The sequence below is a fragment of the Diadema antillarum genome, unplaced genomic scaffold, assembly GCF_040938485.1.
Source record: "Diadema antillarum isolate AM-2024a unplaced genomic scaffold, OU_Dant_1.0 scf00000103, whole genome shotgun sequence".
Taxonomy (NCBI): domain Eukaryota; kingdom Metazoa; phylum Echinodermata; class Echinoidea; order Diadematoida; family Diadematidae; genus Diadema; species Diadema antillarum.
The window spans coordinates 3,009,871-3,033,280 of NW_027270992.1; the positions used below are offsets into that span (position 1 = coordinate 3,009,871).

A 23,410-nucleotide genomic window follows, 5' to 3' on the forward strand; every position below is an offset into this window, starting at 1 on the left:
TTCAAGACTTAAATACATTGTACAGCGGACCAGTGTCTCCAAACATTAGAAAACCCTGACAAACAACTGATACGATTTGTGACTTTGTGTGTTGCCGTCGAGTATTGCCAGTCACTCTTAACTGCATATTATATCTCATGCTCTTTCTTTAGTAATGCTCTATTTTTCGAATGCATTCTTCAGAGACGGAGTTGGAATGTCTGGTACGTTCCTAGCTGCCATGGCAACCATCAACAAAGTGAAGCAGGACAAGACGGTGGATGTTTTCAGCGCGGTAAAACGTCTACGCAAGAACAGACCGGGCGTCGTGGATAGTTTGGTATGAAATCGTTATAATCACAATGCGAATCTAAGAGAGTGAGGAAGAATAACTTGTGCAAGTCAATACTGTGTCAAAGGGACCCTTTCCAATTCCCTCAACAATTTTCTCTTTTTTTCTGCAGATTACACGCGCCCACAGTTTTCTCCGACCTTCCCGCTTGACTTTGTGTGTGTGTGTGTGTGTGTGTGTGTGTGTGTGTGTGTGTGATTAAGTCATTACAGAAATACTCATAGGGGGACTGTATTTCTCTTCCGTCGATTCTCCCTGTTTATGCGCAGTAAAATATGTTAGTTATACTGACGTTATCTTATTTAAAACAAACAGCTCAAGAAAGTAAACTGAGGAGTTTATTTACAGATGTATTCCTTATCATTCTCTTGCTATCAAAATGAAATATTTTTCAATATTAAACGATTATGTCTATCTAGAACTTTTCCAATTGTAGAACATTTACTGCCTGCAGACTCCGCCAGATACATGCCTTCAGACATAGTTGAGACTCATTGCCATTGCGAATGCAAATCTATCTGATATTATTATGGACCTACTACACACATGGACTATGAACAAAGGGTCTTTCTTTGATCCGACCTGCATCGCCGCCGGTTGATTATGTGCATCTTGATGAGTACATTTAGACGTTTGGACAATGACGATTGTGTAATCGTTCATCGTCACTGACAAAAGAACCGTTTCCCTCATTTCGGTTTTATTTTGCTGAGGTGCCTTTTCAGACTTAACTGCCTTTGGAAAATCGACAATGATGGGGAGCAGCAAACCTAAAATCACGACAAATTGCGTGTCCCAAACTTAGTAATTACTGAAGTGGATGCTTGTGGACGCGCATGTAACGCTTAATGGTAAAACATTCATGTCGTCTGCCACTACTGTCCATGTTTACTCTGAAACAATGTGCGAAAAATGGGGAAAATAGATTATTACAACCAACCTTCCGAAATACTTGCTTTCTCTCGTAAAGTACGTGCATTTCGCAAATGAAATTAACTGGGGGATGAATTCTTAATGTATTCCTAATGTATACTACAACTGCACACGCATTTTTCTTGATTTAAGAGTTATTATCTTCTGCGCATGTAGTTTTTAAATGTCTCAAAGCGCCGTCTTGTTTAACTCCAGGCTGGCTCTCGGTAATGCACGCTGAGATCAAAGCAAGAAAGCATCTTTAAAATGTTATTGTGACGCTTTTCATGGGAACAAGTGTTTAAATTAATTAACGAGCGATGTATAGCCATGTGCGTAGTAGGTCCATGATAACAAGGAATCTCCATCAGTAAAATCTATTTCAGACATCTTTTTGTGTCTTTATGGTCAGTGTGTGAGTACTTTCCAGGGGCAGTGCTACGTTTTTCAAAGTGAGAGGACCAACTTTGTGGGAGCAGAGACTTCGAATCATTTTTAATGATTGTGGAGGGCACGTGGGTCATTTTGCTGCCACATTTTCTGGTGCCACTTCCGGGGATAATTGGCTGACCAAAAAAAAAAAAAAAAGAACACGAAAAAAAAGAGCTTTACATTTTGGGGTAAAACTTGTTTACTGACATCACTTGACTTGCAGCAAAACAAAACAAAAAAGTTTCATCCTATATTTCCTGCAACGATGTGTGTGTGTGGGGGGGGGGGGAGGGCAAAAACTAAGACCCTATATAAAGTATATCTTGTGCAGCAAAGTGGTAGCTCCCCCCGCCCCCCTTCCCGGTTGCGCCGGCCAACTTTCTACATGTACGTCTTGTAGTCCATAAAAGGCTACATTAAGTTGTGCTTGCGTTTTATTACTTTACCTGCTGATTTCCCAGTTGAGCACCCTTTCCATGCACTGAAGGTATAGCATCCTCTAATACCATGGATACCATCGGACAATCAAGAAAGTTCGATGAATTCCAATAACTTCATTGTTACTCATAAAAAAAAACATCGATCAGTAAAATCAGTGACATGTATTTACGTATACAGTACATAGTGACGTCACTTGTCCCGTCAACAACGCGAAATTAGTGATGAGTTTACCACACATCTAAAGCCAGTGCACGATAATACTGCTGACGCACTTGTAGTTGTAGTGTGTAATGTTTACTGAGGCATGCAGCGGGATTTCCTTATGTTTTAAAACATCATGATAAAATTATTTCATTTTGACGATCAGAAAGGCGATCAGTCTCGGCCATTAACCTTTTTTTCTGATGCTCTCTTTATTTCCCTTTCCAGGAACGCTACGAATTCTGTTTCGATGTCGTCGAGGCCTACAGAGATTCTGCGCAAACCTATGCCAACTTCATGTAAACCCTCGTCTTGAAAGTGACACATTCAGGAAAACAAACACGCGCCTGAAAACCCTAGAACATCCATCTCTCATCAATTTTGTTTTTGTTTTTGTTTTTCACTTTGGTTTAACCAAATGCTCCTCCTGAACAAGGGCTTCTTTATCGTAGCCCGTTCGTCGTTCATTATAAAATAATTTTCCTACAGAATAATTGTAGAGTTATGCACGAAGGAGATAGGCCAGAATCGGGGACATTTCAAGGTGTTGACTTGCAAGAAGAAGCATGAATATGCGATATCAAGGCAGGTACCAATACAAACAACAACAACAACAACAACTAGACGCAGGAATTCATTAATGTAAAAGAAAACGCAGTACCCACTCTTATACCAATGATAAGAACCATGGTACTGTCTGTCGGGCGAAAGCTCGGTAGTCTAGCGGATACGACGCCTGTCTAGTGATCAGGAGATCGTTGGTTTGTGTCCAATTGTATGCCCATGATTTTTTTTTCCATAATGGCTCCTACTCAAACACTGAACAATTTGTGCTTATTTACATCGATATAGGGCAATTTGTTAATCAGTTGCAATAAAAACAACTCGACGCGTGAACTCATTATTTTCAGTCAAGACCTTAATGTCAATGATCAGCAGTTTTTGTGTTTTTTTTTTGATGTTTTTGGTTACTCCCATGCTTTGATCGTTTCTGAAAGCGAGCCAAAAATATTGTTAAAAATGTACCATTTCCCAGGCAGCAAAATGCCGATGTTACTTAGCTGTTTCCGTGCAATAAAAAAAAAGTATGACAAGTTGGTACAATATGCGAATCTTAGTTCGGTGTTTTCTTTGTACCACAAAATGAATAGGAAGCCCTGGAGGAAGATTTGATGACCATTGCCAATATGACATAGTCGAAACATGCGAATCTGTTTTTTGCCAGAATTAATGTGGCTCGACAACTCAAGCTCCTCCATCAGCAGATCATCTAAGATTACCATTCGCGACTCGTCAGGATATGGTAGCAAACTTCCTCATGTCGATATTGTTCATCTAGAAGGATAACGCAAGGAGCCTTGAAGTGGAAATTCAACTGGGTATTGAATATCCTGGTATAGAAGTACATCGAAGTACACTACAAGAAATACGAAAATTTTGTCGATTATAATTTCAAAGAGCTGGGACCCTGGTGAACAAGAACAGTGCATTATAAGGGATACAATTATGATTATAAACAAAAAGAATGACAAACAAAGCGTGAGCCGTTTTTATCAACCTCTCTCAGACACCCCCCCCCCCCCAAATCAGAGCGAAAGCGGAATGAAACGGGGCCTCAGGTAATGACGTCATCCTGACGACGATCCGTGGCCCCAGCTCTCGGCGAGCAGTGTAGTATTGAATGTGCAATGGACATCTCAACTAGGATACCCTTTCTCAGAGAGTAGATTCTTATTGGTAGTATGATCATTTTCTTTGTTCATGACGATGTTAGTGTTTGATGTAATAATTGTATTATTTTGCATATCTATAAAGTGTTGAAGGCTGAAACAACCTGCTGAAAATTAGTCGTGTCATGGGATAGTGCGCACTGCAATATTAGGTGCTGGTCCTTCCACCATGCCCCTATACGCTGCAGACAGGGTTTATGCACAAAAATGCTGATATCCCATCATTTTACCAGTAAACCTTTTAAAACAGTTCGAAATATACTCTTTGTTAGCCAAGTATAAAATGGTGTGGTTTTCTAGAATGTTTCTACTTAGTATAAACGATATATAGTACGCAAATTCCTGTAAACTTTATATTACATGAAGGATGTCCTTTTGTTTTAGGATATAATTATTGAAGAATAAACGATTGCATTGTCTTATTGTAACCCTTAAACGTATATACTGTTTCGTAGTTTAAGACTCACCTTTCTTACAATCAATGGAATTTGTAACCTTCATTATTATTTTATACAAATAATTGTCCTAATGTATAGATTGAAAAAAAAAAACTTCGTCCTGTGTGCTCATTGAAGGTTGCATTTAGGCAAATATTGCATTGGATTAAGTTTTCTTGCAGTGGCAATGCATGCGTTATTCTGACTCTGTTTTGTATTCAGAATATGGCGATTGTCTGACGCCGAAGAAACATGAAGGATAATGTAAAATAAAAATGCTTGCATAGAGAAAATTCATTAAACAAAACAAGAAATATATTTACTGTGCAAGAGAGAGTCTTTAGCTACAGCCTCACCTCTTGGGCTGCATGTTCTTTTGCGTATGTATGTTTATTATGAATAAATGCTAACGCTAGTCTAAGTTCGCAGTGGACCTAAGGGATTGCGTGAGTTGAAAAATATTGCATTATTTACTCATGTAGACACTGCTGTCTGGCTCCAAGATTAGCGCCCTAGAGCCTTTTTGAGCGAGGTTTATGTAATTTGCGTGAAGCCGAATCGATAGCATGTATTTCTCACCGATTCCTCGCAGTATTGGATGAGTGCGTGCTGATCCACATCTCAAAGGTCAATGCTAGATATTTGCAAACTTACTTTAGTAGGCTTCCTTTTCATAATATCTTTATGAAATAATTGTATGCATACGTGTATTTGATTGTATTGCGGTGGCCCGGTGATCCGGCTCCATAAAACTGATTTTGAGCCACCAAATTAATATCCAAAAACTCCATTTACGGTGACTTTGGTGAGTCGATCGGGCAGCAAAATTCGAAACGAAATTCCATATATCCTGTTATTTCTTGTCACTACATTTTCTTTTTTCGGGCGACCAAAAATTTCAAGTTGAAAGATTCAAGTGGCAGAGGAAATGTTTATATCGAGCCCTGACGTGTGCATTAAAGATCGATAAAGCAAGTCATCGTATGATACATCACGATTACAACACTCGAATTCATTCAAGTATACAATGTCTGGTTTTTATAAACATTTACACATTTCATTGCTAGTAAAGTTCGTATTATGCCCTATGAAATGTAGTATTGCAACAATATTGTCGTGAAAGAACGATTGAAAAAAAAAAACATTTTTACTTCAGCAAAGATCCCATCAGTGTGAATTCTTTAGATAACGAAACGGTCACAGGTTGGGGTCACAGTTTCTTTATCCTGATTTGTACATGTAATGTGTTATGCACCTTAAAGTTTGAGGAGTATTTCATCTGGTCCTTTAAGACGGTTTGCTTGTATTGATGTTCATTGTTTTAATCATTAACTCTCGTGAAGAGACGCGGAGTTCTGTTTACGCCAAGGGTACTGACATTACTAGGTATATTAATAAAATGTCTCGTTAACTTAATGTTTATACATGTGGTCCAGAAGGCAATCTTTTTAGAAAATTATCTTTGATTAGCCAGTGTGATTAGTTTTAGAGCCAAAAAATGGTGTTGATTACTAATTATGTATATCTATAATACTCGGATCTTGAAGGGATCGAATAGTTTTGGTCGAGACCAGGATTGTAACCAGCATGTAATGTCAAGGATTCAACGTTAAGTTGATGAAAATTGGTCTTGAAATGGCTAGAATATTAAAAAAAAACCCGATTCTTTTAAAAAGAATCTTTTAGGATCTCTTTGTTTACCTTGTTCCTGTATATCTCGGTCATTTCAAAACCGATTTTCATCAAATAAACTTTATGATAATTTTCCGTGGAATTGTATGCTCTAAAACATTTCATAGAGTGATTTCTGAATATTTCGCAAAATGTTGCAAGCTAAATCCTCACCTCAAGCAGAACTGTACAGTCCCTTTAAGAGTTTAAAGGAATAACTTCATTCAGTACAGAAGTAGATTAAGATATGATGAAAATGGTGGAAGTCAATAGACGTGTTTTTAATAATACAATACAGGTATAAAAAGGCTATCAGGGCCATAACCTCTGGTAGGATGGATTGCCCACATTGTAATCCTAGAAATATTTTTTGGCTGAAACTGTTTCCGTCATTGTCTCCACACCGAGACGTGTATAAATAAGTACGCAATGCTTAAAGCTGAATCAAATGAAGTATCAAATGTTTGTTTAGAAATATTTGTGGCTGAAACTGTTTGCTGAATTGTCTCCACACCGAGCCGTGTGTGAGCAAGTGTACAATGCCTTGATAGCTGAATAAATATGAATTGTGTTTGTTTTCCCGTACGTTGTCTTTGTAATCGTGATCAGTCGAGTTCATTGAAAGTAACGTAGAGGATAAATAGAGAGACTGAGTGCTGCTGATGACACGAGACTTACAACCATCAATGTGTGGTCAAGTGGTCGACTCACCCAGCAGCCTTTGCGATCATTTTCGAGTGGGCTTGCTGCAACGAGGGACCTCAAGTAGGCAGCAATAAATGATCATTGCATCTGTCCTCTGGACGGACCAGCCCTCTTTTTTATTTTATACGGAAAATCAAATTAATGGTAACATTGCTAACGATCAAAAAAAGTTTTTTTTTATGTGTGTCATTCTAATGTAAGAAGCATTTCGACAAAAATTTGACCCATTATCATCTCTTCTTTTTTTCCTTTTCTCTTGTGAGAAATGCAAATTTCATTACTCAGCAGTCGATTTAACTAAAACATGACGTAAAGTTTGATGTCATTACAAATGTGGCCCTGCATCACAAAATCAACAGAAAGTCGTCAGCTATGAATTTTTAGTGTAAGGCAGATTCTGAAAGAGCAGACTATAAGATTTGAAATGATGTATAACTCCATTGAAATCTAAATACTGGAAAGAAAGCACACACTCTGGAAAAGTGTGAACTGAGAAAATAGGCTCTGAAGTAGAGGATCTATTCAAGCGCTTGATCTTTACCAAACCGCCCTAGCTGTGCGATAAATGGGACCAAAAAAAAAATAAGATGTAAACCACCGGAGCAACAACAAAGGAGGGATTATCAGATTAAGCTGAAATTGAGCATGCTCTGTTGACACATTTTCCATGATTAATGCCAACCTCCAAAGCAGAAGCATCATCCTTTCAAAAGTTATCAGGACCAAAAGTGAAGAGCGTGAAAGGATTTTCAAGAAATGAAAAGGGGCCTCTCCATAAGACGTGCCTGATCTCACTACTCTGAAAAAAAAAGGCTGCAGAAAAAAAAACTGCTAAAAACACACTTTCCCGTTCATTTTATGATCCAAATCTTTGGAACAATGTAGAATGAGAACAGCTCTTTCCGAGAATATGTAAAACTCAAGATTGACTTAGTTGACCTGTTTTACCTCTTTTGGGTCCTCACGTAAAATCAGTGGGTGCCCCTTTTTGTTCGTTTTGTGATACACGGTCACAAATGATGCAAATGATTTTTAGGGCTGTCTCTATGACGGAAGTGGATGGTTTTTTGTTTTTACTTTGTTTTCTCTTTGCTGTGTGTGCGTATACGTGTGTCTTTGGGTGTGCTTGTGCACGCATACTTGTTCAGGTGCACTTGCGTGCGAGTGCTGTGTGTATGTGTAAGTGACTGATTGTGATTTTTCTTTTCTAAAGACGTACTACACAGGCATCTGCTTTTCTGTTGGTTACGCCGCACATAATTTTGAATATCAAATATGAACGTGACGTACTGTAGACTGATTCAAACCCTTTCTGTATCGTGAAATATCATTTAAAGTCTGCATGCACTGAACTTTTAAATCTTTGTTACTATTCATTGACTTTTAGACGTATGTTACAAATGTGATTTGAGTGGAAATTCATAAATGAAATGATATGAAAAGTGGAAACGTAAGACAAGGTATCAGATTGTCATTTTTCCCAAAAACGTATACAAACTATAGTATCGATTAAAGTTATATGAGCTAGTTGCACACTAATACTATAGGTATGACCACGAAAAATCTTAAATTCATCTTTAGATTCCTCAATTTTATGTTGATGCATCATTTTATACATCTGTCACTTACTATGCAAATGCTCATTGATGGCATTTTGTTTTTATGCAGTTCCAAATTATACGATCAAACTGCTAAGAGTGTATCTGACGATTTACTCAAAATAGCCTCTACATAATCATCTGTCTTGTGTCGCCTGTACAAACTCCCCATGCAAATTTATATAGTGTACCATGACCATTATGTTTCCATCTTGATGGGATGATTGATGATTGTCAAACAATGACTCAATCGTCTTGCGTGTCAATCAGAAGGTCCAGTATGTCTATCCATATATGAAGAGCTTGCTTCCAAAAGGCGCTAAATCCATCATTTCCAACGGATTTAGCACCTTTTGGTTGCAAGCTCTTCATGATATATCGTCTATTACATATACACACATATTTGTATATATATATATATATATATATATATATGTATATATATATATATATATATATATATATATATATATATATATATATATAATCCATCGATATAAAAGTTAAATGAGAACGGTAGGAAACATTTAAGGAAGATCGCTGGACTGTCATTAATTGCACGTATCCCCTCAATGTCATCTCGGCTTGCTGCACTGGTAAGTTGAAGGGGAATTCCGAACCAGTCAACAACTGATCTGTAAAGAGATAGTAAAATTTTACAAGAACAATATGATGAAAATTTGATGGGGGATTGCATAAAGATTATGAAACATGAATCGGTTGACACTTGCTCTTTTTTATTTTGCCGAAAACTTCTCGTGTAGCTGAAATGAATAGATTATAAAAATAAGTGAGCTGATCATGGTATAATCTCGAAATTTTTAATTAATTGTGAACAAAAAAGAAGATACTGAGGCAAATTTAATTTTCCGTCAATGAAAGTATAAAATTCTTTCTGGCTGAATAACTTCAAAATAATGATCAGTCAGATGAATAAAGATTTGAGGCAGGATTTAACTGTTTTTGAGCAAACACACTGGATGGTATTCCCGCTAATAGCAGCTTGTGCATGGGAAACAAATACGCGAAATATCTTTCGCTATCTCCATGAAATGTGAAAGGAGCTGATTGCGTCTAGTGATGAAGTTTCATTTAACAATATGTGAAATGTCATGTGAATTCATCTAAATTGTGACTGACAAGCTGATTGAAAAGGACTTGTATACACAAGTGTATACACAAGCAAACAAAGAAACCGATAAACCTTTGTACTTATCAAGAGATGATGGTAAATAAAAAACGTGCGCATTACAATTCCATGCAATGCACCGTGTTTCATTAATACTTCAGATTACTGTGCCTTTCTGTATACATGGCAATGTATGATTATATCAGTAATATTGTGAAAGGATTGATAAATGTTCTCTGCCCCAATGATGTCAGGAGTAGGCCTGTTTGTGTTTTTTGTTATATGCTTCTTTGATGATAGATCAATGTAAGTGTATGGGTTCCATGACATTCGCCCCTGCGACAATTGCTCCCATGTTATATCTGCACGCTCAGCCAAACATTCTACCCACAAACGTAATTCTAACTTTATTCCTGATCCTAAGGCTGGATTCACATAGAAGTATACTATTTGGGTATACGGCGCACGTTTTCGAGGACACGCGATTAGCTTGAATCGAACAATAGGGTTTCCTAATATCGGGTAACATAAGAGGGCACTATTCGAAAACGCCATAGTTGCGTATAGTATAGTATATTATAGTATAGAGGGAATCGTGCTTGTTCGATTTTCATGCGGCGTATACTATCCCGTTCGGGTGCAGCAGCTGGTGTTCTGAATGTATGCCTTAGTATAGATAAGGTAAGTTACAAATTATAGTATTCTTGGTACTCATTTTTAATCATTATTATTAAAATAATTTGAAAATAATTTGGAAATAGATTCAATTCAAGAAAATATTGTTTATATAATTATTTCTTTATTATTTCACTTTTGCCATAAATTCACAGAGCTGGGATGGGGGAGTAGAATTAAGCTACCCACCCACACCCCCCCCCCCCCCACTATGAAAAAAAAAATGACGTCATCTAGAGGGGGTCCGGGAGGCCGTCTACGTACAATGTAAACTCCGTAAACTCCGTAAACCCCTCCCTTTAAGGATGGGGGACTCACCACAACCTCTCAAGGGTGTACAGCTCTGTCATCCGGAGATTTCCTTGACGACTGAATCCGAACAATAACGTCGGTAATGCGTCTGTGTCGATTGGCAACCACACCTTGCCATTTGAAAAAAAAAAACAAATTTCATATATTTTATATTCTATATGACAAGCATAAAAACGAAATGCAACATTTTATCATGGTGAATGGTATATCATTGAAACAAAAAGAAAGTATCAAATTTCTCATAATATATCTAAATAGAATAAGAAATGGAACACGCATATGCAATATATGTATCTGATAAAGTGTATTGTAACGTTGGTATACTCCATTAGCAATGATTAATCCACGGGGGAGTGGGGGTTCTACACTGGCCCACGGACTACATAAGCTTAAGTAGAATGTCCCTAAGCCTTGCTAAGGACATAGTTTTATATATATTTCCTTGATATTATCGTACTGTTCATATTGCACATTGTATGAGCAACTTAAAAAAGTCATATTGATAGTATATCACTTCTGAAAAAAAAACAACAACAACAAAGCAGTACGATATGCACCAACTCAAATTATCGATACCATTCAGATCCTTTATTCGCAGAAATGAAAAGAGTCAAGTTAAATGAGACCATTTTTTTTTTTTTTTTTTTTTTGCAAAACTCACTCTTTATGTTTCGGTTACATAATGGTCAGTTGTCATCCTCTTTTTTCTCATTATTACAATTAAGAAGGATATACATTCTTATCTCGCAAGACAAATTTCATGATTATAATCCTAAAACGGTGATGCTCTCAAGTCTATCAAACACACTGGGACCGATGTTTGGAACTTTCCACCTTCTAAAAGTCGAAGTTTAAAGTCCATGTACTCTTTTAGGAAAACTTTAATGTTGTTCCTTGATGGATATCAGTTATTTCATTGCCATTGTTAGTGTATTATACATGAAATTCTTTCGTAGAAATAGCGAAGCGTTTAATCTATTAACCCTAACTAGGCCGGGGGGGGGGGGGCTCCGAGCCCCCCCCCCCCCCCCCCCCGACGTTTCGCGCGATGTATCGCTAACGCGAAAAGCTAGCGCCGCGACGTTTCATGATTTTTTTCTTTCGAGTCTCCCGCATCTTTTGACACCAAATTTGCAATGATGCCCGGGCGCGCGGTTCCGAAGTTGCGCATAAATATGTACATGCATGTCAGACCAAAAATTGCTCAAAAACGTGAATTCGTGTACAATTTCAAGGCAAACTGTGCTTGCAGGCAAATTTCATAAAAGCATGATTATTTTGGGGTTTTAATGATTAAAATCAATTAATAACATACTTTTTTTTTGTTCGGAACAATGTCGCGGACAAGTTTCATCGAAAAAAACAATGAAAAACATAAAGTCGAAAAAACAATGAAATACATAAGAAATTCAAAAAACAATAAAATACTTAGGAAATTTTTCAGATGGCACAATTTTTTTCTCTTATATTTGCTCAGGACACTAAAAATATTATTTACACAAAAAACGTGCCCATTTTGAGCTTTATTTAGTGATTTATACCATATTGTTTGATTTCATGCATCATTATGCATAAATTAGTATAATTAAGCATAAATGATAATTTTTAAAAACATTTAACTTCATGGTGCTTTAGATTACGTCATAGGCAATGTGTGTGCGAATTTTCTGAATAGCCCGGCCTAGTTAGGGTTAATCAATCATGTAACCGTCTATGAATTTTTTACTGCTCACATGTACCTCGGTGAGAAAAACATTTTGTCATGCCTTACTGATCAGCGATCCAGGTGAATCTACTTTGTGTAAACCTTAAAGGGATGGTACAGTATTGGTGGAGATGAGAATTGGGCTTATGATATAACAGGGTATACCATTTTAAGAGGAATTCAAAGTTTATTCGATGAAAATCGGGTTTGGAATAACTGAAACATCCAAAAACAAAGTAAAACAAAGCGATCGTAATAAAGTGTGGGTCCCACACTTTTATACTAGAATCGCTCTTTTTTGGGTATTTCAGCCATTTCAAAACCAGTTTTCATCAAATAAACGTTGAATTCCTCGTAGAATTACATGCTCTTTCATAATAGGTTTCTCATTATCTCACCAACAAATGTTAGAAACCTGAAATTAGTTCTCAACCAAAACTATACGATCCCTTTAATAGTGAAAGCAGACAGACCTCTTCTTTCTCTTTCTCCTTTATACTATCATATCTCTATGCAAGTTATCCCTCCGTCCTATTTTCTTTGGGTATTATATGCCTTATGTGTATTGTGTACGGAGGCTGCATGCAAATCAAGCCTCTAGCCCCACTGCATTATTCATAATTGAGTATATGAATATAAGAACGACCCAAGTCCAATTTTTGGCCAAATTCAGTTTTTCATGGGAAATTGTAGCTTATCCATGGACTCATCTTGTGTGTAAATGATAAATCTTAATTACCCCCGGAAGTGCCTAAAATGAATGAGTTAAATCTTATATCAATGTAAGAATGAAGGACTTGGGTCATTCTTACATTCATATAATAGCGCCCTCTGTCATCCTTCTCCCATCTCTATAGCAGAATATCATGTATATGAATCAAAGAACGACCCAAGTCCACCACACAAAATGGCCTCTCCACAATTAATGTAAATGCTAATTGTCATAATGATATATGTTCTAATTTGTATATACAATGTTACCTTCCCATCACAGTTAAATAGAATATTATTGGACAAATAAAAAAGATATGAAGTTTTTTTTAGTTTACTCGAAATGATCCTCCATGGACTTGGGTCGTTCTTATATTCATATACTCAATTGTATTGCTGATACGTTTTGCTGTAGATTGTGTAAAAGCAATGAAGAAAAAAATATATGCAACAAATATACATATTTTTAAGTATAGTTCCCTAATTGTCAGGAAAAACAAATATTTATATTATAATTGTTCATTTACATTTAATATAAGAAACCATGATGTAGTCTTGACATTGTAGAGAAATTTATTAGGTCAATTCCGCTTCTATCGGGCGAGATATTATCAAAAAAAAAGAAAGATACTTAATTAATTAGATACAGTTATGCCGTCTTACGTCATTATGTTAGGTTCAGGCAAGCTTATCGGACAGTGAGGTTAGGTTTTACTCGATTAATTAAGTTCAAACCGAACATGAAACTTCTACTCTTTTGTTCGTCTGGTTTTAATCAATTGTTTTTATCAATCTATTATCAATTTGGATATTGTTGAAGTAATGATGCTAGGTTTTTGTTTTTTCTTTTGCCATGCATCAAAATGGAACTGCAGCTGAACTAACTGACCTTGGCTTATTATGTAGGCGTGTAGGTAAACAAATACGGGGCTACTACGAAGAAAAGACAAATCAGTGATATTTTCGATGTCAGTCTACACACGACTGTAATGACATGATAGTTACTAGCAGGAGGAAGTGGTAAAGAAAAATCTACAACTGCAATTGTTTTCTTCCATACGAAATAACAAGCAGAGCATCCTCGAGTTCAATAGTTGTGCAAACACGGTGTATAAGATGTTTGCAGTTTAAACCCTATGAGTAGAATAGACTAATCCCAGCTTTCAACTGAGGCAGGTTAATTTACCATCATAACGGTGTGCCCTTTGAACGGGCGTCTTGGGATTGAAACATCATGAGTTGCTTGTTCTTATCACCGTAAAACAAACTGATAAGCTACCACAGAGTGCTATACTGACCGTTGAACCAGGAAATTAAAGTAAAAAAAAACGATCCACCTGGAGTTACATGAGACAGCATAAGAAATGCAGGAATGACAGAGAAGACAATCATTTTCATATGTGCGTGATCCTTTTCTTTCGGTCGCATGGAGTAATTCTTACTGCGGAGAAATTACAGTATTCCGGGCAAAACGTGGAGTCATTGAATGGGTCACAAGAATGGAACTACGATCCCGAATATTAGCGCTTCGATGTGCAATCATCATCGGCATGAACGTGGCAGTTTGCGGTAAGTTTTGTGATGTTAATTTGGCGCAGTACGCTGGGGATAGCGTAATATCAAATTTTCACGTTGACACGTTTTGTGAGGATGGATTGCAGCTAGAGGCAACGAGTGTCAAAATCGCACAAGAAGAGCGAATCAAAACGAAAGCAACGGTATATTGAAATACATCATGTCTATGTCCAATGCTTGTGCGTATTTTTTTTTTAATGATAGAATAGCACCATTTTGGATACTACGTGTAATGAGATTTAGAGAAACAGGATAAATCTACATGAATTATGCATATAAGACGCAATGAGGTATTGCCTATGGTCTGCGGGAAGAATTTCTATTTATCCAGTCGATCATGCACTTGTCCTCAACATAATATGTGTTATCCAAATTCATAAAGATATTGTATGGCTTCTTATATAAATTGCGATACGTTACAGCACATGTGTAATATAATTTACCTAACTTCCACATTGACACAGATGAAGACATTACACAACCTATCTGAAGTCCAAACAGTCGAAATTTGCTGAGCTATACGACGAGCTCTGTGAGAAGGGCAATGAAATGAATAAATTCTTGTCGGGACTAAATCATAACTGTCCTGATATCCTGAATGTGCACGGGATTGTTGTTCATATCGAATTTCATGAGGATGACTCCATCATTGGTCCTCATTACGAGAGCCTCATTTTTATTTAATTTCTGACTTTTAGCGTATAATGACTCACATTTTTTTTTTAATGATTATACAAGTAGTTATCTTAATCCGGATATGCTATCACAGGAATAGGAGGAAACTTGACCATCTGAAAACATTTTTGATAATGCATGGGTAACCCCATGGGTGTGTCTTTTTTGTTAACCTAAACAACTAAATGTTGCTCCAAAGTCACGTGGGATTCGCGGCGAACGAAGATGGACAGACAAAATATCATTTACTGAGTATTAGAGACGACGAAGAATTGCTTCAAGCAGAACATCGAATGGAAGATACAGGATTAGTATCAGATTCAGCGTCGCGTCCGTAAATATCCACTCTTGATAACAACAATAATAATTATAATAGTTGCATTCATAAGGTGCTTCATACTGGCGTTTCTAAGCGCACTGGTGCTATTCATACAGAAGGCTAGAAAACACAATAACATGAACAAAACCAACATATTTAACAATAACATAAGAAGAAGAAGAAGAAGAAAATACATATGATACAGTGATACAATGATAAATAACTGGCTATGTGCGCCTCCATATCTTGGTGATATCAATAACTAGATTGACTTTCATTTTATCATTATGCAAAGGTTGGACAAAGCTTAATAAATACCCTAATGGACTTTTATTGCATGAAATATTCATATAATATCATTAGAACAGTGTTACACGGATGAGCATAGCTAAAGGTGGATATCATACCGGTAGATATTTATTTCTAGATGCAAGGGACACTTTTGGAGATATCTATAGCTATATACGATGGTTTGCACAAGGTCTGTAAAATGTGGCAGGGATTCAAATAACAAAAATCACTTACAAAATATGGAATCATCATGTCCGTCACATTTTCTGTCTCAGATGTGACTTATCTTCCTGTTGTCTAATCTGTGTAATTACAGTAAAAGTAATGACTGTCTAATTCTATATCCACGAACTCCCCACCAATATGTTAAACATGTCCCTCTCTATTAATAAACTCACCTATTCATAGTTATCCAATTCAACCAGAACCTTTATAAACGTGCACTTTACTAAATCGAAGAACAGCTCTTGCCCACCAATCCATACGACATGCTGGTCCTCACATCTGGAATTCTCTTTCTCGTGAAATACTACCGTGCCAAACAAAACAAAACAAAACAAAATTTTGTTTTGCGTTCATCAAGTTGACATATCAACGAGTCTTCCCATGTTATGTTACCAGAGTTATCACTTTTGTATACCTTTAACCATCATGATATCCCTCTTCATTCTTATTTTCCTCTCGATCTTTCTTCATTCCTCTCTCGTTCTCTTATATCCCTAACTATTTTTAACTTCTTTGTGTAACGTATATGTACATAATTTTGTGTACGTTATACCTACTGTACGTTCCAGACAAGCTTTTCATAGCTAATGACGATCCACACAAAGTATGTATGACATAATTCCATGTACAAACTATGCACATTTTTGCGTGATATGATACAATTATGTTTAAGCACTTGGTGAATAAATCAAATGAAATCAAAATAGGGAAAAATTACGTAGCTTATTTCTACTTAAATTCTAAAAAGTAAGTCATACTTTTCAGGCTTTTTTCGTCGGAATGTTCCAACATCCTCGCTATGATGTTTTTTCTGCATACTTTCAAGAAGATATTCACTAGTATGTTTTTACCTATTTTATACCTTTTTATATTTCCGATCTCTGTCCCCCCCCCCCCTTTGCTCCTTTCTACTGGGGAAGATAACATACGGATTATAATGAACAATAATCATAAATCACCAAATTTCACCATTCTTCATTACCGTAACGTCATGTAGCCTATAAGCATAAGCTATTACTGTTCTGTTATCGTAATCACTAAGTTTGTGGGATCTTTTATTGATATAAAATTAGCCTTGATTCTTTGTTCCCATTTCTTGCTAACCCCTGGTTTATATACATCAATCCCCCCCCCCCCCAAATAAAAAAAGATATAATCAGCAAATTTAATTTGTCTACAGGAACATTCAACATGAAAGTATCGCCACAATTCATACAGTCCATGAGTCATACGGCCTACTAGTCATAAAGCTCGAGGTTCGAGACTAAGAAAACAAGGCCTGATATACGAGACCGACACATAGGCCTTGAGTTGTAATGTCGAACTCATGTGCTGTTTTCACCCAATGTCGAACTCGTGGTCTGAATGACTTGTGGGCTGTAAGACTCATGGACCTTTTTTTTTTCCAATGTCGAACTCGTGAGTTGTATGACTCGTGGGTGTCTGTTTGGTGGGATTACCTCGTTTTTGCGAGTTGTAAATGGCAAAATAGGGCTTCACTGTCTATTAAGAGACGTGAAAGGGAGACAACTCAGAATACAGAATAAAGAATTCACTGAATGCAGAAAGTTTACTAGAACACAGCCCTCAATTTTAAACAAATTTGTACAGACCGTTCAAAAGATAATAATAATATTGACAGTGCTGGTGTTCAAAGACGTAATTTATTGTATATATTTGGGGATATTCTAGAACCAAAACCTGATCTCGTATAGATTTATGTCTTTCATGAACCTTTGTTACATATGACAGGGAACAACATGTATGCAAGTTTATCATAGGGGAAATTTTGGAACGATACCCTGATTTCGTATAAACATTTTGTCTTACATGAACTTTTGTTTCTTCTAACAGGGAACATACTGGACATGACATGTGTCAATTTCAACCCAACCTTTGATCCCAGTCAGCCCGCTTCATTTGCTGCTATTCTGAGCGGTGCTGACATGACAAGTACACTGACCTTTCAGAGGTCAATAGACTTGACCTCGGGGTCAGATGTGACAAGCTGGTGTTCTTACGATGATGACGTCTCCTCGTGTCAGTTACCATCGGGTTCAAATATCCAAAGCTACCTCACCTCTTCGGCAAAGGTCACCTTACCTGTTGATGCTGGAGACAACTTCGGGGCTTACTCATGTCGAGCTGAACGGTACAATTGGACAACATCCGCTACGACTCTGTTAATGCGTTCGGACGGTAAACTATTCTATCCCTTTGTATTTACGATGGTCAGTTTTCCCTCCTATCATCGGTGGGCAACAAAAAGGACAAAATGTCCTGTAGCAACTAAAGATCTCTAGCTTGCAAATTCAGATTGAGTATTTGAGCCCTTAAAGTCCGTGAGTCCTTAAAGTCATCAAAGTCGCCGTAATTTTCGAGAAATTGAATTACAAAAAAAAAACATGTTAGAAGAGCAAAATCATCGTAGATGCTGCTGTTGGGATAAAGCAGGGAAATAGCTCTTTTCTTCTTCTTCTTCTTCTTCTTCTTCTTCTTCTTCTTCTTCTTTTGTAGTGTGTGTGTGGCTATAAAACAAGCCGATATGGACAACAGAAAGGACAGTTTCAAAAGCGTCACAGATGTGATATGATATTCACAGATGTAACTTGAACGTCATAGTGTTTGTCACTGCCTAAGGGTGCCTACATATCATGATTCCTTCAGTGAATGATATATTTTGCATTGGATATCACGTACATAGAGACCGTGACGTTTTTACTCTTTTTGATTCACAACTGTAATAGGCATTTAAGTAGATGAATGACGTGCATGTAACCAGGGAGGTGAAAAAACGAAACAACACGGGAAGTTCAATTTCATTGAGATCTTCCACTCTAAGTATACTGTTTCAATGAGCCTCTTCTCCTAAGGGTGCCATATTCCTCATTATGTTGAATGATGGAGCAGATCATAATCAAATGTCTTGTTGAAAGCGTACACTTGACCGGGGGAGGGGGGTAATTTTGCTTTTGACTTTTCGTTAGTAAAGTGTAATGACCGGCCTTGTGGCACTTTCGTTTCGCAACCAAGCTCGAGTAAATCAACGTATTTCAAGTTCAAGTTGCTTTATTCCATCTCCAACAAATTGATGATACAATGCATTTCTTGTGTCATTCTTCTCTTTTTTGTGTGTGTAGTTGGAAGGCATGTCGATGTCATAATTTGCCCATAAAATGAAATTGAGAGATTTTTTTATTGTTTTTCCTCCAGTCTTGAATGATTAACTTATTGGGTATCTTCTTGTCCACATATTATTAATGCGCAGCCAATTTCACCCCCGATAAATTGACGGTAACTGCCAGTATTGACGAAGAAGTACGTCTCGTTATGAACGCTGGGACAGGAGCTGGTACAGGCTCACTCGTCTGGATGCTCAACGGTCAAACAGACCTTTCCGCTTCTGTGCAAGCTAACCAACTGAACATCAGCAGGGCAAGCAAATCAATGGCTGGAATACATCACTACTACTACAGCAACATGCCGGAGAGAGGTGGATTCATTAGGCTGATAGTTCGAGGTAAATAGGCATACAATCATACTTTAAAAAGAGAGGAAACGCTGCAGAAGTCACAAAAACCATGATTCCGGTCACAACCCCCAAAATTCCCCCCAAATTCTAATTTTTGGTCGAGCATCAACCAGTGACTGACTAGGCACAACTGATTTCTAGGTTATCGGTTAGTCTCTACGCCAACGTGTCCGCGGCGACCGACCAGTTTTCACCCCCTGGTGAAAAAAAAAAGCAAAAGAAAAAAAAAACACTCTTGGTGTCCGAGGGGCAACCTCCAGGCACCGACCTAATCGAGCGGTCGCTGGCGAGCGATATTAGGGACAAAAATAGTAAAAATAAAATGATAGAAGAAAACGAAGGGACCAGATGAGGAAGAGGAGCCAGGGCACTAAGGAAGAGGTAGGGGAGGGATACAGAGAGGCATGGAAACTTCATCAACATCTCTCCTTGAAAGAAGAAACATGTAGCTGCAAGGTTCTCTTCCCATCTCCCTGATCTGACATTTTCAGGTAGCCCACACAGAATAGGACTCGGCTATCAACATGGGGGACAGGGAAGACACTGACAACTACTCTGGAGCTGATGAGATGAAAGCTAGAAATTTAGGGTTGTTATGTAGACATAGTAACGTATTGTTATTCAAAATTTAGTTTAGCCTATTGAATGAAATTGTAATTTATGAAAAAAGTCGCTGAGAATAAAATTATAACATAAACTTAGGAATAAAAATACAGTAAAAATAAAGGAATGATTACATTCTTTTCATCTTTGGATTTCCTCCTTTCATTTAATTTTCTAATTTCTACCTGTTATTTATCCTTGGTTTCAAATAGCTGAGGTGTAATTAAATCATTTTCTTTTAGTTTTGATTTCATTAATCAATCTATAATTAAGCTTCTACACTCAGCAAAAAAATAAACATATTTCAAGTTCACATTCCTCATAGAATGTATGGCTTAAAGGTAATGTTTTGTATATCATCTTAAAGGTTATTTGATTGACAATCATTAATAAGGGAAATTGTATGCATGAGTGAACAAATTAGATTCTTTCTTCTACAAAACAGGCAAAAATTCACCTAAGAAACACAAATAACATCCTCCCCCCCCCAAAAAAAAAAACACAACAACAACAACAAAAACTATGATCTCGTCAATGTCATTGTAACCATCAAACGTAAATAAAGGCTAAAAGATGATTTAGGAAAAGTGAAGAATCCTCCGTCAAATTTCATTTCAAATAAAATTAAAGACGAAGCAACATCAACAAAAATGGTGGAAATTTCAAATGTTACTGCAAATAAAGATAATTGAAAATTTGGTCCTTGAAGTTCTCTTCTGAATTCTTAGATCCTGAATTAAAAGAATGGAATGAAAAACAAAAGAATCTGTCTATCATTTGAGTTTGTGTTGACAGAAAATTCCTATTTCCTCCATTTAGTATCCCTCTTAGTTTTTGTTTGAGGTCATAAAGAGGTACAATGGAACGAAAAATTATTTTTGCCATGTCATTCATGTCTGTAATTCTTTTAGATTAGCCTTTTGTCATCATTGCTGTCTTGAATGGTATTTTCAAAGAAATGAAAAATGTAGATTTTCTGCAAATTTTACTTGTGTACGTGGGAGGACAAAAACGAATATGTACACTCATGTGTAAAGTTTGCCTTTGTACCCTACCAGGGTGACAGCCAATTAAATTACCTTTAGAATGGCATAATATGCTACAATGATTTTTATCAAAGTCTAATACGGGAAATATGAACTTCAAAAGGTCTTTGCTTTTTTGTTGGATGAATATAGCACATACAACAAACCAATGTTCCATATTATGCGCTTTACAATGTCTCTTACCATTTTACAATGTTATCACAAAAGCATATTTGGCAAATGACACTAAACAAAATAAAACAAAAATTGATGCAACCTTACAACACAAAAAACAATCTGTACGCATTAACATACCTACCCTAACTTACAAAAAAAGAAGAAAACGTTTTCTTTACAAATTATAAAGCTTTATGGCAAATTGAATTCCATTTTGAGAATAATGAGGTTGAAGGAAATTAATTTGCATAGAGGCTTTCATGTATTCCTGTTTTCACAAAAGTACTGGGCTTGAGAACCTCGCTGTCGTGGTCGTTGAGGTAGAATTAAGAGTATCGTAGACCTTGTTGTGCTGTCAGATAGAAAGCAAAAGCGTTGTTGTTTATGATCCAGTCACATAGGTATATACCCAGGTAGATCGTAAGAAATTTGAGGCACAGAGCTGCCGCCGCGCCGCCGCGGCGCACCGGTTCGCCTATGGGACATCTGCAGATGACCTATCTATCGCCGGTCGGTTGCCGAGTGATTTCGACAAAAACAAAAAAAAAAGCCGGTGGACGGCAGGAAATCGTCCAGTTTCCGGTGGGAAATTGCTCGATGACTGCTGGAACTCGCAAAATGCCTAAAATTGACCGGTAGCCGACGGAAAATTGACAGGTAATCGCTTGGCAGTCGCTGGGGTTTTGCAGCCTGCTTGACGGTGCCAAAATGTTAGCGGCGACCGAGCAAGCGACAAATCGGTCTTTCGCTGCACTGAGTCTTCTAGCGATTCCTGTTTCTTCTAATATGCATATCATTATGACACTGAGGAAAGTGACGTAATGAACACTATTACCAGTGTTTGTCTATTCCGAACAAAGGTTCACTCATATCTGGTGCTACATCGTAACTGATACCATGAAAGAATGAATTAAATTTCCATATATTAGCTTCCCTGTTTACACAAAAAGAGATTTACATGGGATCACATTGGTTATCTTTATTCTCCTTTTCATACTCTAAAAGCTACAATACCAATACAATCTCAATGGCTTTTTTATTGGGATTTCGAAGAAAAACGCTATTATAGAAAATAGAATTCCCAGCAGCTGCAATCATGTGATTTATGAGAGAAAATGTAACTGAAAATAATATCGTCATGAAGAAAATGGATATGGAATGTTACTTTTGACTTTATGGTGTCCTCTTTAAAACTGTTATCGTATTTATTTTCTAAAACCAGGATGTCTCGATAACCTTTGGGGGCCCATTTGTCAATATACCTGCCCGACGTGCTACAATGGAGGCATCTGTGACGACACTAGCGGGCGCTGTGTTTGTCCTCCAGGATTTATGGGCGATCATTGTGAAACGGGTAAGTGTATTATGTCTTTGAACACTAATATGCGCATCCATCTTTTATTTTTATTTGAGACGGATATACATGTATCCGTCCCTCGGATTCTCAACGGCTTTCCAAAGGAGCCCTGTGTACAGTTACATGAAAAACCCCTGGACTACAATAGCCTTCATACAATTCACATACCGGTACACGTATAACAAACCTACAAAAAAGATGTGAGACTGACATATACTGAAATCGGTATAGACGAAGTGAATCATTCAAGAAAACTATATGAAGAGTTTGTTTGCAAAAACCGATAAGTCCATATTTGCGAAATGGAGATATTTGCGATTGAAGGTCAAGAAAAATAAAGAGAATAATAAGAAAATTTTTGCTTCTTTTCACTATAACTTCAAGAATGTACCTTTATTTGTAGTGACCAATATATCATTCAAAAGGTATCATTTTTTTTTGTCCTTTATGACAGAGACCGTACTTCAAAATCTTCAAAAATGGACTTATCGGTTTTTGCAAACAAATTCTTCATATATCCCGTACCAGTCAATATCTGTATAATCTATATATAATATATATATATATATATATATATATATATATATGAGATTGAAACCTAAAATGGCATTAAAACGCTTTATCCTGGCGAGGAAAGCGCA

The 23,410-nt window shown here is 37.0% G+C and overlaps 1 protein-coding gene and 1 pseudogene across 1 annotated transcript in view; both read left to right on the forward strand.

Annotated features, from left to right (window-relative positions):
* Window positions 1–2,620, forward strand: part of LOC139719016 (uncharacterized) — a 120,046-nt pseudogene extending 117,426 nt beyond the window's left edge.
* An 11,721-nt stretch (window positions 2,621–14,341) lies between these two features.
* LOC139719017 (receptor-type tyrosine-protein phosphatase F-like) overlaps window positions 14,342–23,410 on the forward strand; it is a 116,411-nt gene continuing 107,342 nt past the window's right edge. The window contains exons 1-4 of the mRNA XM_071630458.1: window positions 14,342–14,559; window positions 17,930–18,274; window positions 19,344–19,595; window positions 22,635–22,766. Of these exons, the coding sequence (XP_071486559.1) occupies window positions 14,490–14,559; window positions 17,930–18,274; window positions 19,344–19,595; window positions 22,635–22,766 (799 nt within the window). The 5' untranslated portion in view covers window positions 14,342–14,489. The remainder of the gene's footprint in view (window positions 14,560–17,929; window positions 18,275–19,343; window positions 19,596–22,634; window positions 22,767–23,410) is intronic.